Raw genomic sequence first — 16,472 nt, 5'->3', positions numbered from 1 at the left:
TCTTGGCAGGTGCCGGCAGCAGTATGTGTTGTGTGGTGGTGGCTGCGTAGCAGTGCTGGTGCAGACCCATGCTAGAGATCCTTGACGCAGAGCCGTTGAGGGGGTGGGACTACACGAAGCCCCACAAGGGGAGGGGAAGCCTATGGAACAGTGTGCTTTTTATATTAAGTGAGAATTGACTGTACTTGGGACACAGGGCTCCAAATTATGCTTTTGAGATGAAGTTTAGTTGCCCTGCTTGAACTTTCACATATGAGCAGTGATGTGTATAAATAAATGCCATTATAATAGGAGTGCCTGGCCTTTTTGTATCTCCATAGTAGAACTTTCTTGAAGGTACCTGGGAGTAGCAAAGCTTAGACATTTGTTGAAGAAGAGATCACCTTTTATCAGCCATCTCCTCATTTCCTAATCCCTAGTTATTTGTGCATGTAAACTGCCTGTAAAGTTAGCTACTGGCTCTTTGACCCTTAGCAGAAGTTACTTTTGACTAGTGGAAGGAAAGAAAAAAGGAAGGAAATTAATTGATTTTTTAAGTGCCTACTATGTGTTAAATGCTATACTAAGTGTTAGAAATACAAATTTTAAAAAAAGCAAGACAACCTCTCCCCTCAAGAAGCTTACACTCTAATTGTGGGAGACAACATATAAAAGAAACTTTAGCTGTAAGGTGTGTAGAAGGCCCCCAGAGTTCTAAGGGTACAGCACCAGGCAGATAACAATGCCCAGGCATCCTCAGGTCACATTAGTACAATCAGCTGATGGCGCCAAAGGATCTGGAAGGCATAGAACCGAGACAGATGGCCTGATGGTCCTCCGTGATACCCAGAGTTACAGTGGGTGTCTCGCATCCTATCCAGGCTGTGTGAGCAGTCGGGCAGCCCCGTTGTTTGGCCAGCCTGACTTGAGTCTAGGCAGCTGGCAGAGGGGACAAAAGGAAGGTGAAGAGGGGAGGATTAGAATACCCCTAATTGCGGCAAGTCAAACTCCCTTTGCCTCTATTGTTTATTGCTAAGGACTTATTGCTTGCCCTCCTCTCTCTTCACAACCCAGGTCCATCCTGAGCATGGAGTGCACAGAAATACAAGACAGAGATATTCTGCTCCTTCATTCTGAGGGGGGGCAGTGCCTCTGAGCCAGTTCTGTGGTCAGTTACTTCCTCAGCCTTTGAAAAGCATGCGGTGGCATGTGCTGTACACAAGTGATTGGGATATTAAATGGTTACAGTTTTACCTGAGAAAATAGCTACACATACACTGTACGCTATCTGTATTGAGCAGCAAATCTGGTGTTTTACTGTGCCTTCAGGAAGCTGGACAGAATGCGCACACATCTGACTGGGAGGTGTTGTCAGAGATTCTAGTGACAGGACTTCACTTTATTGCTTTTGTGCTTTTTTTTTTGGTGGGGGGGGTGGCTGGGCAATGGGGTTAAGTGACTTGCCCAGGGTCACACAGCTAGTAAGTGTTATGTGTCAGAGGCCTCACTTCCTCCTGACTCTAGGGCCAGCGCTCTATCCACTGCCACCTAGCTAGCCGTGCGTGCTTGCGCGCGCGCCCCCCCCACTTTTGTGCTTTTAAGGAGATGTTAACAAGGTCATTTCTCAACCAAATCATTTCAAACCTGAAGATTTTATCAGTTGTTAATTAAATACCTTGTGTAAGGTTGCCAATTTTATTTAAATCTGGAAAATTTACTACCAGGTATTCATTAATTCAAAGATTTATAGATGTATCTGCCATAATAAAAGAGAATAATTTTGTTTTAAAGGTATCCTATGCTCGGCCAAGCTCAGAAGTTATCAAAGATGCCAATTTGTATATTAGTGGACTCCCAAGGACAATGACACAGAAAGATGTGGAGGACATGTTTTCACGATTTGGACGCATCATCAACTCCCGTGTTCTTGTGGATCAGACAACAGGTATGCCAGGCAACATAAGATACCTGAACCAATGCTTGCTGAGGATGGTGTTGGCCGATGTTTTTCCTGGAAGCTAGCAGGTTTTTCAGAGAGATACAGATAATTGCAATATGATCTGAATTTCCTAATTCTTCTGTAGGGTAAGCAGTTTAGTAATTGGGTGTGATGATGCCTAGGTTTAAGACTTCTTAAACACATGAGGCTGGAGAAGAAAGTAAAAAGAATGGGGGCCTTGGCTTTATAATGCCATTTGATGTTGAAAGCAAGAAGAAACAACATGATTTTCCCCTATCAAATCCATATAGGAAAGGGGGGCTAGACCATCTGGTGTCTCTCCTGGAAGTGCTTAGAAAGAGGATGAACTACTTGACTGGGTCTCCGTTATTCTAATGCTTTCAGTCAATCAGTAAACACCAATTAAACAATTATTATGTTCGAGGCATTGTACTAAGTGTTGGGGATGCAAAGAAAAGAAAAAGACAGTACTTGGTCTAGAGGTGCTCACAATCTACTGGGAGAGACAGCTGGCAAACAACTACACGCAAACAGTCTATAGACGGGATAAATAGGAAATGATTGGCAGTGGGAAGGCACTAGTCTTAAAAGGGGATTGGGAAAGGTTTCCTGTTGAAAGTGGGATTTTAGCTGAGACTTGAAGGGAGCCAAAGAAGTCAGGAGGCAAAGATGAGAGGGTAGAGCGTTCTAGGCAATGGGGGACAGCCAGTGAAAATGCCCAGAGCCTAGAGTGTTTGAGGAACAGCCAGGAGGCTAGGGTCATTAGATTGAAGAGTAAATGTGGAGGTGAGGGGAGATGTGTATACTTCGATTTTGGAGAAAGCAAATATCTCACAGTTAAAAGGAGCAGGCTTAGAATCTCTTTTCTTGTTGTGTATAATTAGTGCTGTCATAATTGAGAAGCTCCATGGCTGCCTCTTTTTATCGGAGTACCTTTCCATGCCCTTCTGGGATTTTTCTACTGAACATCCATCTGTTTTAATCTGACATTTAAAATTTTCCAGAATTCAAGTTTTAAAAATCGAAGATCAAAGCTAGCAAACTTGCTTGCTTAATCATTGAGTCTCTCTTTCAAATCATCAGTCCATAAGGGATTTGTGATCCAAACTGCATAGTATAGTGTGCCTCTGTGATAGCTAAGAGAGTCTGAATAGACTGGGAGCAGATGATACTGGCAAATGTGAAAATGAGATTTTTGGCAGATGATTCCAGTGGCAATGATCTGGAATTGACTTGAGATTTTTGTATACCTTTATCAGTAAGCATACTTTTTATCTCTCTGTTGACTAAACCTCATATATATTATAAAAATAGTGAAAATTATTTTTGTCCAGTCTATCCTGAGAGTTGTCAAGTGGTTGAATCTTTAGGGCAGATAGCAGCAAACTTGTGGAATAATCAGACCAAAGAGCTGGAATAGAGGGTAGCAGAGTCAAGAAATAACCCTTGCTAAGCTGATGCTTTGAAGTAAAGCATTGAGATGTTTACTAAAAACTGAGAAATGGTATGGAAATGCATTTGAGGAGCCAAATGGTCAGGCTTTGTTGTCATGTTACTTCCCAGAACAAAGTAGAAATCTGTCTCAGAGCATACATTTGGCATATACCCCAAACTGATTTGGACACCTTTTTAGGAATGTACTATCAAGAATTTTCTCCTGGACTACCAAGTTTTGACTAGAGAATTACATTTGCACTTTAGTCTTCTTATAAGAACCTCAAAATTTTTCCCTTAGTCTTTGTTAACTTGTCATACAATCAATCAGTGAACATTTACTAAGCACCTACTGTGTGTTAGGTGCTATGCTAAGTGCTGGAAATACAAAAAGAGGCAAAAGACAGTCCCTTGCTTTCAAATCTAATGGGGGAGACAACATGCAAATAAATATATACAAACCAAGCTACATGCAGTATATATATATAGGAAATAACAGAAGAAAGGCACTAGAATTTAGAGGAATTAGGGAAGACTTCCTGTAGAAGATGGGATTTTAGTTGGGACTTCAAGGAAACCAGGGAGATCAGTACTCAGAATGGAGGAGGGACAGTGTTGCAGACATGGCAGGACAGCCAGAGAAAATGCCCAGAGCTGAGAGATGGGGGGGTCTTGTTCATAGAACAGCCAGGAGGCCAGTGTCACTGGATCAAAGAGTATGGTTTGGGGAGTAAGTTATAAGAAGACTGGAAAGGTAGGAGGGGGCTAAATTATGAAGGGATTTGATCCTAGAAGCAATAGGAAGCCACTGGAGTTCATTGAGTAGGGGTTAGGGTTTGCAGTAGTCCAGGCATAAGATGATGAAGGCCTGCACCAAGAGGATGTCGGGGTCAGAGTAGAAAAGGGGGTATATTGAAGAGATGTTGCAAAGGTGAAATTGACAGGCTTTGGCAAAAGATTGGGTATGGAGGGAGGAGGGGTGAGAAATAGTGAGGGGTCCAGGATGACTCCTAGGTTTGAGCCTGAGAGACTGGGAGGATAGTTTTGCCCTCTCTAGTAATAGGGAAAGTGGAAGGGGGGGGAAAGATAATGAGTTCCATTTTAGACATATTAAGTTTAAGATGTCTGTTGGATATCCAGCTCAAGATGTCTGAAAGGCAGGTGGAGATTTGAGATTGGATGTTAACAGAGAGATTGGGCACAACAGGTAGATTTGAGAAGCATCCGCATTGATAATTAAATCTATGGGAGCTCATGAGATCACCAAGTGAAGTCAGATAGAGGGAGAATAGAAGAAGGCCTAGGACAGAACCCTGAGGGACACCTATGGTTAAAGGGAATGAGCTAGAGGAAGATCGAGCAAAGAAGACAGAGGAGTGGTCAGATAGGTAGGAGAACCAGGAAAGAGTAGTGTCTCAAACCCTAGGGGCAAGAAAGTATCAAGGAGGAGAGAGTGATCCACAGTGTCAAAAGACTAAAGCAGAGAAGTGGAGAAGAATGAGGATGGAGAAAAGCCCATTGGATATGACAACTAAAAGATCACTGGTAGCTTTCAAGAGAGCAGTTTTGGTAGAATGATAAAAATCAAAAGCCTCTTTTTACCACTCTGCTACTTCAGGCGAGTAAAGGCAGTGAAGACAGCAGTTGTTAGCAAGGTGACAGATAAAACATTTCTTATTTCTGTCTTTGGGGTTAGAAGTTAACATTTTTAAAAAGAGAGACTATAGGATGGATCAAAAGATTTAATTGGAATAATAGAAGGAAAAGGGAGAAGGGTAAGAAGGAAGTTCTGATGAGTGATAGCCGTGCTGTGGTACCAGAAGGCATCATTAATGCCTCCTATTCTCTGTTTTGTTTCTTCTTCCTTCTCTCATTTTTCTCCCACTTTAATTATTTCTTTTTTTTAAAGGAAACAGCCATGTGCCTAAAAAATTAAGAGGTGGAGGGTAGAGTAGAATAGGTCATTTCTGAACCTTTTGGCTCTTGTACCTCTGAAGGAGATTGTGGTTGGAGGGGAGATTGGGCTTGGCTAGTTGCCCCCAGGTACCTGCTCCTTATTGATACAGCCCTTGTTGCAGATGATGCCCTGAAGGCTAATAAGTGGCCAGAAATCTTACTACTGATGTATGGAGGAAAGGTTTATTCTGCATTATGGAGGAAGTAGGTGTTTAAAAATATTTCAGTTGGAAACTAAAGTTTTATCTTTTGTGCTTTTGAATGAAATGCTCCTTAGTATTAAAAGATTTATATTTTGGAAAATTATCTTGAAAACTCCTGAAAGCCAGAACTTAGGAGATTTTTACAATGTAGTCCTTAACATATAAGTTCATGCTGTTTGGTACTTTTTATTCTAAAATAATGCTCTCTTACTTATGGGTAAATTTATCTCTAGTTAAGGAAAGAAATAACTTAAAATTTGCCTTACTAGAATTTTTTTCATCTTCAGTTAAAATCTCTTCCAAATTTTCAACAAAACCTAATACAATCATCATTTGTAATGTTATTTCAAACTTAATACAAACAGGTGGAAACAAAATCCTAATAATTTTTTTTCTGGAAAACATTAATGGTATTGCCTTTAACTTTGTAGTTGTTTCAAAGTTTTCTAAGTTAGAAGAGTTTTCATGCAGTTGGTGTTGGTTTGTGAGATGAATGATTTTGAATATTTAAATAGTTTTTCTTCTGCTTAGTCAGAAATCTAATGAGAAAAATTTCCAGCAAAGGTGAGTATACCATGGCTGCCCTCTTTTGTGCTTTTGGTATCCTATGGAGAGATTAATCTCCTGGCTAGGGAAGTTTGGAAATATTTTCTGGAGAAAGTAACCATTTCATGTACTGAGACGTGGTTTCAAAAGAAGTCTAATTTGTACCTGGGTGAGTGAGTGTTCTCTTTGAGTAGCTATGTGAAAAAATCTTCCATGGGATCGCTTAAAATTTGGTCTCATGTTCCTTTTTTAATAAATTTTTATTGGCATATTTTGTTTTTATATTATGAACATTTTCAGATTATTTCTACTCTGTGAAAAAGATCTGTTGTTACTAAGTAATACTGATAATGCACTGACCTCATCTGAAAGTGCATGTTAACATTCCACATTTGTAGAACGTACCACATCTGTAGCATCCCCCAACACACATCTGTGTTTAAAAAAAAAAAACAACAAAGAAACCTCTCCCTTATCCCAATCCCATTGAAAAAAAGAGGAAAGAAAAAAAAAACCTTACAAATATGCAGCAAGTTTCTCTGCCAAAGGTCTTATTTCCAAGATAAATATATATGGAACTGATTCAAATTTGTAAGAATAAGAGCCATTCCCCAATTGATAATTGGTCTACTCTAAGGATATGAACAGGCAGTTCTTCTGGGAAGAAACCCTGGCTATCAATAGCCATATGAAAAAATGCCCAAATCACTAGCAATTAGAGAAATGCGAATTAAAGCACTTTGAGATTCCACCTTATACCTGTCAGATTGGCAAAGGTGACAAAAAAGGAGAATGATGTATATTGGGGGAAAAGGGTTGCTGTGGGAAAACAGGTCCCTTGATCTTCCATTAGTGTACCTCTGGTGGCATTCTGGAAAACTGTTTGGAATTGTATACAAAAAGCTGTTAAACAGTATATGCTTTTTGACCCAGCTATACCACTGATAGAACTATACTCAATAGAGATCAACAAAATCAAAAGAAAAGGGCCTATAGGTATAAAAATTTTTAAAGCAGCATGGTGGTGTATCAATATGATGGAATACTATTAATATTATAAAAAATGAGAAAATTTCAAATTATTTCAAATTCAAATATTTCAAATTATACACTTGCATGAACTGATACAGAGTGAAGTAAGAACCAGAAGGACAATTTTTACTCTACCATCTATAAAAACCAACAGTTTTGAAGTCTTTATAAACTGATGAAGAATGAAATGAGCAAAATTAGGAGAACAAGTGATGTAGTAGCAACAGTACTGTAAAGACAGCTCTGAAAGCTGTAAGGACTGTGATCAACAAAGTGACTATCTATCCATGATTCCAAAGAACCAGTGATAAAATATACTCTACCCTTCTGACAGAGACACAGTAGATCTAAGGTGCAGTGTGAGACGGGTATTTTGGTATGCGGCTAGTGAAGGAATTTGTTTTGCTTAACTTGTGTTCCTCTTTTAGAATCCTTTTTAGGGGATGGCAGCAGTAGGAATTAGGATGAAGTCATTAAATATTACCCCACAGTTTGTAGACTCTTTTCATGTATGCACTTAATAACTAGGGTAGTGTGCGAGTGGTAAAACTGAGTCTTTCATTCCTATCCATTCCCTAATACTAAGAAAGCTATTTCTTCTTTGGCAGATATGATTGTTATAATTAAATAGTGTCCAATTAAGCACTATTTAGTGTCAAGCAAATTGGACCCAAACTTATTCCCTGGAAAAGACTTACTATTCTTTGCTGCCTTTTCAGTTTCAAAGGGATGGGAAAACTTACTGGAGTAGAAGGCAGCCACCTAGGAGGAGCACAGTCAAGAATTATGAGCTACTTTGCTCACAGTTAATTGCTTAGGTTGCTCCATTTGGTCTTCAGCTTATTTATATTTAAGGCTATCCACCATATCCGCCATACTTTAGAAGGAAAGATACCCTTGACTTCTTATCAAAGGATTCTACCCCCACCTCCAGGTCTCTCTAGGGTGATGCTAGACTACAGAACACAACCTCTTGTCTGTAATTTGTCCCTCAGGCTGCCCCAATCCACCCTACACTGAAGAATCATCAGAATTCCCAGTAGGTCTTCCCTATCAAATTCAAACTCCTCTTTCTAGTCTTAGGTTTTAACAATCCTGTTCACTTACTTTTACCTTGCCTCCGGTTCTCAGTAAATACATTATTCCTTTACCTGAATTCTTCACTCAGTTTTGTCTGTTTGCTCTCTTTCACACCCAACTTACTGTCTTTACATTTGCTATTTTCCTCACTTAAAATACTCTTCTCTGTTCTTTCATCATCATCATCATCATCATCATCATCATCATCATCATGACAGCCCTAAGTACCTGTTTTCATAGTGCTAAGCTTGGGATTGTGCTATCAAGGATTACTAGATCTAGTTCCTATTCTTTAAGAACGTATAGTCATTGACACCCAAATACAGGACACGTGGATGGCTGAGTAGAAATCTTAAACTGTGAATGGATATAAGGCATTTACGTGATTTAAAGGTCATTTAGGAGTCAAAGGTAAACTCATAATGAGAGTAGAAATCAGGGACACTGATTCCTTGAATTCCATGTCCTGACTGGGTGAGGCAAGGGGAAGCTAAAAACTCTTTTCTGTTTAATCTTGGAAGACTGTAGGGAGGGCCAGGTTTCAGAAACTGTTTGATAGTAGGAACAGGGCTGGTGGGTGGTCTTTGGAGAAGTATAAATCTGATGATTCTTGAGCGTAGGGTGGATTGGGCTAGTTTTAGGGACAGAATAGAGACAAGGAGTTGTGGTCTGGGAATACCACCAGTCTGGAGAAATCTAAGGCAAAGTAGCATCCTTTAATATGTTCACATGGATTTGCATAAAGTAAGGCACAGGAAAGATGGGGCATTGATTTTTGTGGTTACCCCAACAATGGCAATTCTAATGAGACTGGTGATCTAATTTCCTGGGCCATGGCAGGTGAGAGATGGGTGTGTGTGTGTGTGTGTGTGTGTGTGTGTGTGTGTGTGTGTGTGTGTGTGTGTGTGTGTGTGAGTGTAAGGGGGGGCAGGGGAATAGAGAATGCCAGAAGCACACAGTGAAAGCAGCATGAAAGGGAGTAGTCCTCAGTAGGCCTTGAGGGCATTTCTCTTGTAGCCCATCTCCTTGTAGCTCTACAGACACGTGGCAACAACTGTGGTTCCATCTCAGCAGCCTAAAACAACAGCCACAGAGAATAGAGGCGCACACCTCCTGTCCCGATCTTTAAAGTAATGGTTATTTGTTGTTAGAAAGAGACAGAACTATGTGATAGATTCAAGACTTACATCAATGGTGATTAATAAGAAAAAAGTTTTGAACTGAAGTGATTGAGGTTTAGTTGTCTGGAAAATTCATAAATGTAGAATTTCTTGTTTCCCAGTGATGCTCTGATAAATAAGGTGCAACTTTGTATTGAATGATGTCAGTGAAGACTATCAATTTCACTTCTGCTAATATTCCTTACTAGGAGTGATAGATTTTGGCTTCCAGAATAGCATGGACATGGTTCAATAACTGTAGCTTTGAAATATCTCAGCTATCTGTATTAGCAGGAACCTTTCTCTGGCCTTGCCGTAGCAGGGGTGTACTTGGCACTTCTGCTGAGCCGAGTGGGCCTTGTGTCCGTTTTCTCCAGCACTGCTGTTCTTCATGGAGAGGGAGGGAGCTTCGGTGCAGAAGTCACCAGGACTTGATCTTAGTGGAGATGACATAGGAGGAAAAGCCAAAGGGAAAACAAATTCCATGTTTAGTTCTTAAGGGACAATAGTCTCTGTTTCTCACAGTGAACAGGAAGTATTAGAGTGATGGCTAGTGGAAGTCTGTATTCAAAAGTAGAGAAAAAAGTTGTTATTTGGAAGTGGCTCCAAATTAAAGCTTAACTAAAGGTAGTAGTAATCTATTTTAGTTGCTGGGGTCCCTAAACTGGGGAGAAAAAAAAAATGGCCTTTGAGGTCAGGGTAGTGTACTTCAAACTTCTTCTCTCTACCTTTTCAGGTAACAAGAAGCAAGGAGTTTCTGTCCAGAATACTGTATTATCCTTGCTTGTGTAATTTGTTTTTTGTTTTGGGTGGGGAGAGTGGGTGGGAGACACCTTGTTGACTTCACTTACACAATCTACAAATCATACCTATGGGTATAAACACATTTGTTTTAATTCCCAGCTACTGTCACTTGGGTATTGATTGAGCATGTGTTCATTGTTATGAGTATGCACCAATATGTGTTAAACATTTTAACTTAAAATTGCTATAAGATAGTCTCTAGGCATAAAAGCAGCTTGTGGGCTTTGTCTTGGCAGCAACCAGAAAGTCTATCTTAGTATATTATCCTTTTTCAAATTGCTTTTAAATTGAACAAGACATTTTGTCATGTATTTTTGGAATATTTATTTTTCCTGAAAAATGTGATTTGGCACAGTACTTCCTAGACTTTAGTATAATCATTTAGGCTGAATGACGGCATTCCGTTTTCTGTTATTAAGGCGATTTGAGAAAAATGAGTTAATTTGTTTTTATATTTAGGTCTATTGTTAATTTATCCCATCTACCAAATTATCAATATAAACTGAGTTAGGCTGTGGAAGAATTTGACTTTTGTTTTTCAATTTCAAAAGTGCATGCATTTTTCCCTAACTGCATTTTTATTGATTTGTTAAAAAGGTTTGTCCAGAGGGGTTGCATTTATCCGGTTTGACAAAAGATCAGAAGCAGAAGAGGCAATTACCAGTTTCAATGGCCATAAACCCCCAGGTTCTTCCGAACCCATAACAGTGAAGTTTGCAGCCAACCCTAACCAGAATAAAAATGTGGCGCTGCTCTCTCAGCTGTATCACTCACCAGCTAGACGATTTGGAGGGCCAGTTCATCATCAGGCACAAAGATTCAGGTGGGTCAGGAAGACTAATTCCCTTCAGGTCTCTGCTGTCAATCTTACCCCAATCCATTTCCATTTAGGACCAGAGCTGCATCTTTAAAGCTGTAAATAGCTTTGTCCTGGTGTGTGCATCAGTTATAAAAGAACTATTGCTAAAATGAAATTGTTCAAAACTAATATGTGTATTGGAATCCTTCCCTCTCCCCAAATCAGAAATGTATCTTTATGAAAACGCTGATTTCCATAGCAGTGTCTTCTTAAGCTGGAATTGAGGGGGAGGGGGTAGAAAATGGACACTGTTCCTGCTCCGTGGAGTGAACTGTAAAGTGCTTGAACTCGGAGTCTCCAGTTAGATAAGACTTGAAAAATGAGCTGGAGTAGCCCACCCATAGGGAAATCAGTAGGCTCTGTTGGGTGGGCTTATATTTTACAAACGTCTGGATATTTGACCAACAGCTCTAGGGCAAGCCTGTCTTTTTTTATATGCTTTATTCTAAAGCCCTTTTTCCAAATGTAAGTGATAATAGATGCAGGGACCTTGGTTTTTTCCAGCTTGAAAATGCCCCAGTTATAGTGGTCCCCCATGTCAGGAGGCTGTCCCTGTCTGCTAGACTACAACAGAATAGATGCAGAACTGGAATTTCAAAGTTGGCTTTGCTGCTGCTGCCTTGCTGCCCACCCTGAGGCGGGTCACAACTTTCTGAGCCTCTTTTTCTGTTAAACAGAAATGGCATGTTGACTGATCTCCCTAGCGGGCTGAGGATTTTTCTTCATGACTGTAAATACCAGAAGTACGTTTCTCATCAGATATCCTCATCTTTGTGTTTGAGAAATCAGGTCAGAAGGACTTGTTCAATCCCACAGGTGAAATTTGTTTTCCAAGGCCTGATGAAAGTTTAGTACTCCATACCTCCTAATACCCTGTGCTACAAATAAGTTATCTGGCCTCTTTTACATGGCTTTGCTAATTTGAAGGCAAATCATTGAAGGGTCTTTTTTTTTTCTTTATTGAGAAGTAAACTGGATACTCTGAAAATCATAATGCAGCTCCTACTCTCTGGCACTTTTCAGATTTGCAAAGTGCTTTCCTCACATCCACCTTAAGTAGGAAGCGTAGAGTTAGATGTATTATTATCCCCATTTTATAGATGAGTAGGTATTGTCCATGGTCTCATAGCAAAGCAATGTCAGAAGTAGAATTTAAGCCCAGGACTTTTGGCTTCAAGGGCAGCAGTACTCTTTTCACTAAGTCATGTTACCTCTCTTGATTGGTGGTGAGTATAGAGTAACTGCTAATTCTGATAAACAGTCAGGTAATGGAGCTAGAGAACAAGGTAAAGAAGGGATGAGAATAATGGGGACTTTTATCCAAGGAGACAGAAAGAAAAGAAGGAAAACAGAGAAGAACTAAAATTTCAGAGAGAGGCGAAAAGCTAAGAGTATCTAATAAAGAGAGAATCACAAAAAAGCCTAAAATGTGAGAATGGAAAGGAGAAAGGGAAGAATAAGTAGAGATAAAAGAGGAAAGGGTTAGTTACTAAAGGACATTTGAAAACAAAAGGAAGAAGGCCCACAAAAGAGTTCAGTATTGAATGTGGTGATTGCTTCAGGAAAAAGCCTTCGTGAGTAAGAAATGTATCTGAATCTTCATATTAAACATAAGAAAAAATAGGAAATAGGTCATTTCTTTATGACTGTTGAGGTAAAATAGATCAGCTGTGATTGGTAAAATGGAAATCCACTGACCAGAATTTCAAATCACAAAAATGTAAATAAAATACAACTGAAATAGCAGCTCAGAGGTATTTTTTCAGTGTAGCAAAAATCATACCATTTTGGATCCATTTTATTTTATTTGTATTAGGAGTTATCCCCCTATTGAGTGGAGAAGCAGGGGCTTGTGGGAATATTCTGCAAAGCAGAGGTTTTTCTAAAATGTGGGATCGTGTTTTTAGTTTAAAAAAAGTAGCTTAGCAAAAGTTTGTAGATCTGGTACTCAGAACACCTTTTTCCAATAATTACGGGTATTAGCTAATTGTTGTCCCAGATAGCCTTGGAATTCTTTAAAAGAGAGTCCTACTAGGTTATCATACCAGCTCAAAGTGTTCAGGGCTAAACAATGGTCTCAAAGTTTAAAACTGTGGCCATCTTCTCCATCTATTAAGAAATAGACCTCTTTGAAAAATATACTGCATGGGATCCATAGCACAAAGATAATAATGGCCCTTGGATCATTAAAAGACATTTATTTCATTGCTCTATGTCTTATCCACTCATATTACCCAATAATATTTTAATGGCCTTTCAAGGTATAGCATGCTCCGTGTTTGGACAAGCATAAATGTTGGATTATTTCCCATTATAATCTGACTCCAGTCTTTGCACTTATTTATTATACGTCATTTAGAGGAGTAGAATTGATGGCCATCTTCAAAGTATATTTCAGGTTTTCCACCAATTCTATTTCATGTTTTGGCAGTCTTTAGCTTTTTCGAAGACTGAACCTTTTAAAATTGTAAGACATCCCTTGGGTAGAATGAATCCTATGATCTATACTTCTACAAGTAATTATCTGTAGAAGTGTCATTTTGGAAAAGGTGATTTACAGGTGGTGTGGGATCTCAACCAGTGATGTTGCTGTTCTGCTAGTTCTCAGGTCCCAGTGGGATAAGTCATTTGAGTTATGAAGACCTCAGTTGAATTACCTGGTCTGTTGTTCTATGTTACAGGCAGGTACATCTTGCTCACTTCTGCTTATGGAAGATTGCCCTGTGCTATGTTATCCAGTTATCCTGGCTGGTGCCATAGATCCTTCAGGAGAAGGGGTGCTTTCAGCAGAGATGCCCCAGAGCTCTTTTTCCATTGATCTTCTAGAGAATCTAAAGGAAAGAACAGTTATGATAGAGAGAAAGGGGCAAAAGTAAACCAATCTCTGCATTCTTTCTTCCCATTAAGAGAGTTCCTTAAGTATCAGAAAAGGGTTTCTAGAGAATAGTGGGATCTGATAGATTCAAGGAACCCACAAGGGACATTATAGAAGCTCCAACAGTGAAGGTGCAGAAATCTAGGGTGAAGCATAGTACTAGAGAGAGCAAAAAAAGGCTTGCTTTGGGAAGAGAAATCATTTTATGGCCCCAGACTTAGCTTTTCAGAGTGATCAGTGTGTCTCCATCTTAGCCTTAGATAACTGGGGTCAGCAATTCCACCATCTCTTATGGCTCCTCATTGCCTGACACTTCTTAGTTTAAATATTTGAGTTGCTGTCGTGCCCTGATGATACTTAAGTTTCCATCTTCTCCACCACCAGTAGTATTGAGCAGTCATACCACTGTTACTTTTATTTTTGTTTGGGGGAAGAGGGAATGTGAGGAAAGGGGCCCACAAACTGCCTCCATTGGTGGTTTGTTTGAGAGTTTTTGTTATCTATCTTCAGTTGTTTTTCTTCCATGTTGATTCATTTGATTGAATTGAAATTTTACATGAATATTGTGCTTTTTATTTGCTAGGTTCTCCCCTATGGGTGTAGATCACATGACTGGGCTTTCTGGTGTAAATGTCCCAGGAAACGCATCTTCTGGCTGGTGCATCTTCATCTACAACCTTGGTCAAGATGCTGATGAGGGAATCCTCTGGCAGATGTTTGGCCCCTTTGGTGCGGTTACCAATGTGAAAGTTATTCGCGATTTCAACACCAACAAGTGCAAAGGTTTTGGTTTTGTGACCATGACAAACTATGAAGAAGCCGCCATGGCCATAGCAAGTCTCAATGGCTACCGCCTGGGGGACAAAATCTTGCAGGTTTCCTTCAAAACCAACAAGGCCCACAAATAACTCGCTCCCGCTGTTTGGTACGGAATAGCTCACTCAGAGTGACACCAGTTGAAGCATTTTTTTGTTAGTGTAAAACTCATTTTGCGCCAATTTTCACGTGTTTGTCTTAGTCTAAATGAGAAATGAAAAGGTTTTTTATACTCTGGGATGCAACTGACATGTTCAAATGTTTGAGATCCCACAATGTTAGACCAATTTTAAGTTTCTTAAGTTATTTCCTTTAAAATATATATGAAACAGAAATCTTAGTAGACTGCATTAACTAACCAGCCCCTCTGGATGGTGGTAAAATTGAAGCATGCTTTAACTTATAAGACTGTCTAACATTTGTTTCATTTAGTGTTTCCACAAACTGGAAAAACAAATTCTTTTTCTTCTTAGTTGTTAAACTAAAGATGTTAGACTGACGCTGAGTGTGCTTTTTCTCGATAGCTTAAGCATTTAAAATGATTGACGCCTTAGTTGACAGTAAATTGCTTTCTGAAGCAGTTTTCATTGCCACTTTTCTGTTGACCTAATCTTCAGTTGGTTTTTTTTTTTTAAAGTGGTCTTGTAAGTAGTAGCATGCCTGCCTGACTTTTAACACCATTGGGGAGGTAAGTTGCACGCTGAGCTGTGGCCAAGCTGTCGAAATTAAAGTACAAAGATTTTTCAGAAGCCCGAGTTTGAGTAGGAATGGACCAAAGAGTTTCAAAGAAACTCCAAGAAGATTCCAGAGTCAAATTTAATCTCCAAAACAGTGTGAACATATGTTGCTCCTTTGACATCCTGAATCTTTTGTCCAAATAGCGTATGCCTGGTGCACTACATCCTGGTACATTATCTTTTGAGAGAACTTTGCAGTTTCATTCAACATAGTTTAAATTCACAAGGATAGCTCTATTTTGTAATAACACATAAACATTTGAGCATTGTATTTCTCGCATCCCTTCTTGTGAGCATTAGATTCTTTTTTTCTATCTTAGTAGGGTTTTGTTTTGAAAATTTGCTTTCATGTGAACACTCAGCAGAAAAGTACTTATTTCTTGCCAGTTATCTATTAACAAGAAGACTTTAATTTGTAGTTTTAAAGATTAACCCCCAAAGTTTTCTTCATGCTGCCTTGACTATTTTGGGTTGTTCTGTTTCTGTTAAATTTTCTTTTGCTTTTTTGTGTTTTTTGTTTGTTTTTACTTTTGCATTTAAGACCATTAAATTTGATTTTGTTTTGCTCAAATTTTGTTTTGTTTTTTATTTTCAATTTTCTTTTGTTTTGGATAGGTATTGTACAGAAGGTCCAACATTCAGGGAGAATTGTCAGGTCTTAAGGAGAGTTTACCGGCCTCAGGAAAAAAGCCTTGACATGTCTGTGGTGGCAGTATAAACTGTATCATCCCAGAATGATTCTTTTCTAAACCTGCCAATGTTGATAGGCAGTGGGAAAGAAGCCACAATAGGCAGGTAGGCTGGTAGCATGCAGCAAGAGAGAACCCCGGGAAGCTGTTTCAAGAACCTGATCTGATTGTTATATAACTAATGTACAGAGAGAGAAAAAAAAATGGGATGGTTTAGGACCAGCAATTTATAACTATGACATGAGATGGAACTATTTAAAGATGATGTTTTTTAGTTATTGGTATAATGGAATTACTGATTTATTTTTTTAAAAGGACAAATTAGGCAATAGGTATCACCCT

The 16,472-nt window shown here is 39.2% G+C and overlaps 1 protein-coding gene across 4 annotated transcripts in view; it reads left to right on the top strand.

The window, feature by feature from the left end:
• The window catches only part of ELAVL1 (ELAV like RNA binding protein 1), a 73,486-nt gene extending 57,474 nt beyond the window's left edge, over positions 1-16,012 (top strand). For 2 of the 4 annotated variants that reach the window (XM_020978131.2, XM_020978128.2), the window contains 4 exons: positions 1,771-1,924; positions 10,752-10,977; positions 11,691-11,756; positions 14,472-16,012. In XM_020978131.2, coding sequence (XP_020833790.1) covers positions 1,771-1,924; positions 10,752-10,977; positions 11,691-11,756; positions 14,472-14,796 — 771 coding nt within the window. In that variant the 3' untranslated portion in view covers positions 14,797-16,012. Of the gene's footprint in view, positions 1-1,770; positions 1,925-10,751; positions 10,978-11,690; positions 11,830-14,471 lie in introns of all 4 variants that reach the window. The other 2 variants (XM_020978130.2, XM_020978129.2) reach the window with 2 other exon arrangements.
• Positions 16,013-16,472: the final 460 nt, after the last annotated feature.

Source organism: Phascolarctos cinereus, unplaced genomic scaffold, assembly GCF_003287225.1.
Source record: "Phascolarctos cinereus isolate Bilbo 61053 unplaced genomic scaffold, phaCin_HiC Scaffold_4;HRSCAF=312, whole genome shotgun sequence".
Lineage (NCBI taxonomy): Eukaryota > Metazoa > Chordata > Mammalia > Diprotodontia > Phascolarctidae > Phascolarctos > Phascolarctos cinereus.
Note: the sequence above shows the minus strand (reverse complement) of the source record. Positions and strands in the feature narration are given on the sequence as shown.